The 7,172-nt window shown below is 39.6% G+C and overlaps 1 protein-coding gene across 3 annotated transcripts in view; it reads right to left on the bottom strand.

Moving 5' to 3' along the window:
- Positions 1-7,172, bottom strand: part of ryk (receptor like tyrosine kinase) — a 39,888-nt gene that overhangs the window by 16,950 nt on the left and 15,766 nt on the right. Inside the window, exons 5-8 of one of the 3 annotated variants that reach the window (XM_035653360.1) lie at positions 5,808-5,870; positions 5,009-5,147; positions 3,776-3,876; positions 576-659 (exon numbers count right to left, since the gene is read on the bottom strand). In XM_035653360.1, the coding sequence (XP_035509253.1) occupies positions 576-659; positions 3,776-3,876; positions 5,009-5,147; positions 5,808-5,870 (387 nt within the window). Of the gene's footprint in view, positions 1-575; positions 660-3,775; positions 3,877-5,008; positions 5,151-5,807; positions 5,871-7,172 lie in introns of all 3 variants that reach the window. The other 2 variants (XM_035653359.1, XM_035653361.1) reach the window with 2 other exon arrangements.

Here is a 7,172-nt window from a genome sequence, read left to right on the forward strand (position 1 = left end):
TAACATATTCCATTTCCAATTATATAAAAACAGAAAAGCAACAAATCCTCACAGTTAAGAGGTTAGAACCAGAAAATGTAAAGCATTTATTTTAAAATTGACTTATTAATTAATAAAATATTGATTTTATTGTTTCAGCACTAATTGATGGGGACTTTTTTTACTTTTAAATTTAAGTTAAATTCCAAATGTCTAAATAAGTAACTGTGTAACTTTAGACACAAAACGCAACAAGTTGCCAAACAAAGGTAGCAAAAATTTGTTAGTATAAAGCAGGTGAGATGCATATGCCAGGATTTTGAGGCTTGAACCAGCCTCCAAGAGGAAGTGAAGCCTTCCAGTCATTACATTTCAATAAGAATGAACTGACCCTGCTGCTCACAATGCCCTAACTACAAGAAAGACACAAGGGTACAGAAATGGAACCATATACAGTATTTACCCAGGCAGTGTTAAATTCACAAAACTATGGACAAAACATGGTTAGTGTTAATGTTCATTATTGAAGTGCACATGGCAACAAATTAGTATTATAGTTCTGAGTCTTAAGTCATCTCAGCTTCACTGGAACTTACTTTTGGTTTCATGGGGGGGAGCGCCAGGGTTTTGGAAGGAGGAGGCAGCAAGCTGGAGGATGGGTGCAGAACCAGGGTGATTGTCTGATGACAAGAGGGCAGGGGGATGGAGTGGAGGGTGGGAGAGAGTGAGAAAGAAGCGATTTAATGGATAGCTCACTCAAATTACAACATTGCCTGAATGAATGAACACAAAACATCAATCCAACCAGGCATGCTTGCAAGTTGGGTAAACCTTCCCATCAGGAGTTGGGTAAAGTAAATGTGTGGCTGGTGGCACAAATAATCACATACAGCAAAGCATAACACATAAGGAAAAGGCAAGTGGGTAAAAAAACAAAAGAAATGCACAGGAGGTGAGATGTGGGTTATATCCACAAGAGGGCAATGAAGGACCATACAGTGACAATAAGGCACAAGAACAGCTGGTGTGCTTTGAACATGAATGATTCATTATTTCATGAGGTAATTACAGATACATTTTTAATTCTCTTCAAACATATATCACCCTGCATGTAGTATGAACAGCTGTCTGTCGACAAAACTGTATGTGGAAGAAAAAACCAATGACTCTCACTGATAAATTAAGGTCTATGTACGGCTTATGGATTAATCTGCATGGGATGCTATGACATGAAAACTGCGAAACAAATGTTTAGTTTGTAAAACTCATCGAGCCATTCATTATGTAAATTGAAAACTTTGAAAAGGTCAGGGAAAAATCTTGTGATAATACACTGAACAAAATTATAAACACTTTTGTTTTTGCCCCCATTCATCATGAGCTGAACTCAAAGATCTAAGACTTTCTCTATGTACACAAAAGGCCTATTTCTCTCAAATATCATCCACGACCATCACCTCATGTTGCCAGCATGATAATGCACGGCCCACGTTGCAAGGATCTGTAACACAATTCCTCGAAGCTAAAACACCCGCAGTTCTTGCATGGCCAGCATACTGACCGGACATGTCACCCATTGAGCAGTTTGGATGCTCTGGATCAGCGTTATACGACAGCCGTTCCAGGTCCTGCCAATATCCAGCAACTCGCCTCAGCCATTGAAAGAGGAGTCGATCAACATTCCACCAGGCCACAATCAACAAACCTGATCAACTCTAACGCGAAAGGATATGTGTTGCACTGCGTGAGGCCAATGGTGGTCACACAATACTGACTGGTTCCGAACCCCCAATACATGAAACTGCACGATTTTAAAGTGCCTTTTATGTGCCAGCCTAAAGGCCCACACCTGCTGAATCCCATCCTGCTGATCAGCCATCTTGATATGCCAACACCTGTGGAGGTGCGATGCGGATTATCTCGGCAAAGAGGAAGTGCTCACTAAAGAATTTTACAGATTTCGCGAAGAATATATGAGAGAAATTGGCCTTTTGTCTACATAGGAGAAGTCTTAGATCTTTGAGTCGCCTCATGATGAATGGGGGCAAAACAAGGAAGTACAAGGAAGATGGATACTGAAGTTACTGGACACTAAATTGTGTGAGTGCATTATGATTATAGGCAGTGAAGTGTCTTAACTCACCATTATTTACATAAAGCAGCTAATTATTCTCTTTGTAATTTTTTGGGGCATTTCACTTTATTAGACAGGATAGGAGAGAGATGGGAAAGGCAGGGGCGAGAGAGAGGATGACATGCAGCAAAGGGCCTTCCGCTTTGGTAAGGACTTTGACACGAGGTTATTGCTCTTCTACCCGGTGAGCTACCGGGATACCCCTGTAAATTAATTTTCACAGTGTTGCTGTATGAAGTAGGCTCATAACAATTTTTCAGTTCAGTAGCCGTTGTCTGGTGACCTCTGGACACTCAAGGAGGTTACTGCCCCTTGCCAAGAAATAGGAACCTTTTAAGTAGTGAATTTTAGAGGTGCTGGTAGGTAGATTTTGTTCCCATAGAACATAACCAGTATAGCTGCTTCCCCTGTTTCCAGTCTTTATGCTATGCTAACCAGCTGCTGGCTGGATATAAGAGTGGTGTCAGCCCTCTCAACTAACTCTTGGCAAGAAAGCAAATACACATATTTCCCAAAATGTTTCCTTTAAATATCAATATACAGCCAGCCAGGAGACAGAAAGCTTAGCTTTTCAGACTGTAAACAAGGGGGAAAGTACAAGGTGTATTATGATCAGCTACATGAAAAGTTTAAATGGACTATTAGATAAGAGAAGGCAAAAAGCCTTCTGACTAATACAGAAATATTTGTCAAAACTTCACATCTCATATGAAATCTAGGGCTGCCGTGGTAGCCATGGTGATGCTTTTATCTTGGCATCTCTGAATCTCATTTCATGGCCTTATTAATTACACTTTAATTAAAAGGCCAAATCCACATGATAAACAGAAATTGCTCAGTGCAATGTTTATAATGCAACGCTAGATTATTTCCACTTTCCACTAATACGGTACAGACTTACGCATAATTACAAAGGGTGCCAGCCAAAAGAACAACAGCTGGGTGAGTAATTATACTGCCACCAAACAGCAACATCATCAACAACAACTAACAACTAACAACAACAACAACAACAACAACTAACAAAGACCTCTACTGGAGAAAACGTTCTGGATCTGAGATCACTTACTGTATAACCCGCTGTCACACTGCTAAGAGTCAAAGTGTCAAAAATGAGAACACAGTTCTGAGGGGGGCATAAGGTATAATGTATAGACTAAACTTTGTTACTGTACGTCTGTGTTTCCCACCATGTTCTATATTTACGTCAATTTAGAGTAGATCAGTTTTTGCCAGTTCCAATATAAAAGACTGCTTGTACTACTGACCAGCTGGCCTGACGCAAAGCACACGGAGAGCACATTTACACATTGCTCAGACAGTAATGGGTCACAAGGGCTGCAGTGACAAAAAGGAGGAGAACATCACTGCAGGAACACTGTTCTTCATTGCAATCCTATGATACTAGTTAAGTTAATTAGGTCATTCACAGTCGATTATTACATTTGGAAAAGCATGCACATTTGCAGATGCCAGTGTGAGAGGAGAAAAAAAAAAAAAAACTATGGCAAACAATCAGACTGAATGTACTTGAACAATTCTAGGTGCCATTTTGAAAGTGCGATTCCCTCCACAAAAATGTTTCAGATGTTTTTAAAATGAAACATGAACTGATGTTGCATCCAGTTACTGACTGCCTTTGGGTTAAGTAAAATGTCTTACTGGTGACAGGAGCTGCGTTGTTTGGAGTGTCAGCCCTCAGGTACTGTGTGGTCTGGGTGGACGGCTGAGACAGGCCCTGCGAGCTTCCGCTGTCACTCACACTGAAAGACACCAAGAGGGAGAACACAGAGTAGTTATCCAGAGGCACCCGGATTGGGTTACACCGGCAATTGGTAAATCCATTACTCGGTTTGCGTGTAAAGTCCTTGCTAAGTCCTTGCTAAGTTCTTAACAGTAACTATAGCTAGTTTCAAACTAGTGTTTGATATCTTAGCTAGTGAAGATCTTGGAAATGTGTAAATCTAGCCAGGAAATGTCTGCAACATTGTCCACTCAAAAGCAATCATCTATGTAAACAGTAAGTCACTGTACCATCATTAGCTGCATTATCACAGTTTTCAGAGGCCAGACGATGTGCAGGGTTAAACTTAACCTGCTGACAATTCTTTGTACATGTAGGTATGACTTTGTGGTATAAACATTTGTTTGTTACAGAACTGGAAGTATTCATGTACCATGTTTTGTAGGGTCATAAGGAAATATCCAATTACTCCAGTTCCCTTTGTAATTTGGGTAATTATTATTGAAAATAATTGTGCAATTGTGCTTAGTTAAGCAATTATCATCATAGTTGCAGATTAATTCTCTGTCAATTGACTTACCTATTAATTAATTAATTTGTTTAGCTCTAAAAAAAAGTACCTTGACCTAATGTTCATGCTAATCGGAAACCTGAGTGATTTTACAAATGTAGGGTCTAAAGTTGAAAAAATATTCTTGTACAACACAAGGATCCCATCATGCAATGTGATCAAATCAAACCAATTTGGCGAAACAACATTACTGCAACTAAATCTAATGAAAATATCACATTAGACAGATTTCAATGTCCTGTAAGAACCAATCTTTGTACAGTTTAAATTTACCACTGTCCTGATGGTTAACCTCTCCAAATCAATGGCAAGATCTCATTTCACATCAATATCTGATAACCTACGTAGCTGCCTACAGCCATCTGGAGTGGAGATTACAGGAACTGAACAGGAAAGCTAAAGTGCAGGTTTCAACTTGATGTCATCCTCTCTGTGGAGATGACCTATTTTTGTTGGTCTTTGAACAGCAGCATTTGGCAGGAAATACTAACATAACTTTAACAGGTGAAAGACACAAGGTTTTCATTAGTGTCAATATAACAAGTGTACTTTGCTTAGCTGATATATAACAATAACAAACCTGTCCTCCATCTCCACTCTCTTCATGCTGTGCAGGTGCAGGATGGCCAGGATGATGGCCACGAGAAAGATGACAATGCAGCAGACACTCACACTTATATAGAAAACTTGGGTTGAGGTGGTGGGGGTGGTCACACCATCTACTGATGAAAACAAGCAACATATTATCAAGACAAAGCAAAGCAGAAACTCTAGGAAAGTGTGGCATTATTGCACAAAAAAACAACCTCATTACAGAAAGCTTCAACAGCCTTCGCTATTATGCAAGAATCTGAGCAAAAATATGAGGTAAGGCAATGAGAGAAAGACATGAGTGAGAGAGAGAGGATCTATAAGTTCACCGAGGGCTCCACTTAGTGTTAATGGCCAGGAATAGTAGAGGCATTGCCCAGGATCCAGTGTCTGAGAGCTTTTCTCATCACCTCTCTAAAAGCCTCTGAGGGCCCCAGGTTCCTCAGGCCTACCCAAGCAGAAGGAAGACAACCCACTAATGGTACTTTGTTAGTGGGGCAGTGGGCTCACAAAGAGTCTGAATAAACCCCACTGGAAGAGGACAACCACTCCAAAGGGTGGGGGCTGACAGAGTGCACTTCAATAGGAGAATGAGTGCTTCTCTTTGGGCTCTGAAATCATACGCTGTGGTTATGGAAAATTTGACTAATGTGCTTTTTCTTTACTGAGAGACTTCTCAGTACTGATCCAGCCTCTGTCTTATCAAGCTGATACCACCTATGAAAGACAATGCATGGAGCTAATAGACAGGGATAAGTTCAGCAGGATTGGGAGGTAAGATCACTTACTGTCAGGCCGTGGAAGAGTGTTATTGTTGAGGGGAATGGGAATCTTTGGGTCAGTATCTATTCCTGTTGACAGAGGAAGGAGGAAACAGAATTTTATCAACTCTAACTCCTACTGCTGAAAGGAAATAAAACAAAGCTTATGTATTTAATTGAACTAAAAATGCCTTTGACAAAGGTCAAAGTAAGTTTTCATTATCAGTAATTTCTGAACACAGACTCAGGAAATAATCTGATGAAAACCAAAGCAAATGGACAGATGCCACATTAAAAAGCAAGTTTTAATCAAATCATTTGTGTGTGACAACAACACTGTAAATGTGTTTGCAGGATCAAGTCAAATTGTTCTATGCAATTTTAAGATGTGTCTGTGACATTTTCCTCAATGTTAAAAGAAAAAGTGCAGAAGCCGTAAAGGAAATTAAAACCACCAGAAAGACTTAATGTAATGTAAAAAATATAAAGTAACAGAGGGTATTGGGTATTTGTTTCTGCTTCTTTAGAAAGCAAAAGCAATGATAGAAGTTTCAAGTATATCTCCCTCTCATTAGTAAAGCCATACCATATAATAGATGAAGGCTCAATTACATACACAACTTCTCTAGTATTCCGTAGTCCTCGTGTTGAGAAGCAGTACAAACAAAATATAAAAAAGTGCAAGATGAAAAGCACTAGTGAGGCTTGTGTTATGCTAATCAACAACAGCCAGTATTCTTCACTCTGATAGCTCCTATTTGAAAGGAAAGGACTCTTTGTTAGAGGCCCAGGGACAAAAACCTGAAATAGGTTTTTTAGGTTAAGCTCCTGAAGTTCCTAAAAAGGCTTCTGGGTTCCTTGAAAAGTTCCAGTAGCTAAAAATGACTATACGTCATTAGGCTCAGGGTGCGATTATAAAACAGCAAGCATACATTGTTTGTCCTACAGGCACAAAACTAGAAAAAAAAAAGTTGACAGGTATGATTGGTCAGTGTACATTTCGAGCACCACTCAGGCATACAAAGAATCTCTTGTGGCTGCTAATTTGACTCATGCTCAAAATAAGATGGGAATAAATTTGTTTCCATGGGGCGTATGGCAAGAAGCCTCTTGGCCACATGTAATTATCTTCAGGCAGTTTGAAAATAGCACAGAACTGAATACAAAAACCTGTACATCTCCCACTAACTGCTTAGGCTACGTTCATGCTGCAAGCCATAGCGCTCAATTCTGATTTATTGCTCAGATATGTTTTTTTTGTTCACATTATTTGTTAAATGTGACCCATATCAGACTCCATGGTGAACAAGTCATGGTTCGGCATGTCAGTCTAGTGACATAACAGTCACATGAATTCTGGTATGACTAAAGTAACATTTAAAAAAAAAAAAA

Source organism: Morone saxatilis, unplaced genomic scaffold (assembly GCF_004916995.1).
Source record: "Morone saxatilis isolate NCDOM2014 unplaced genomic scaffold, NCSU_SB_2.0 Contig12, whole genome shotgun sequence".
In the NCBI taxonomy this organism is placed as follows: Eukaryota; Metazoa; Chordata; class Actinopteri; family Moronidae; genus Morone; species Morone saxatilis.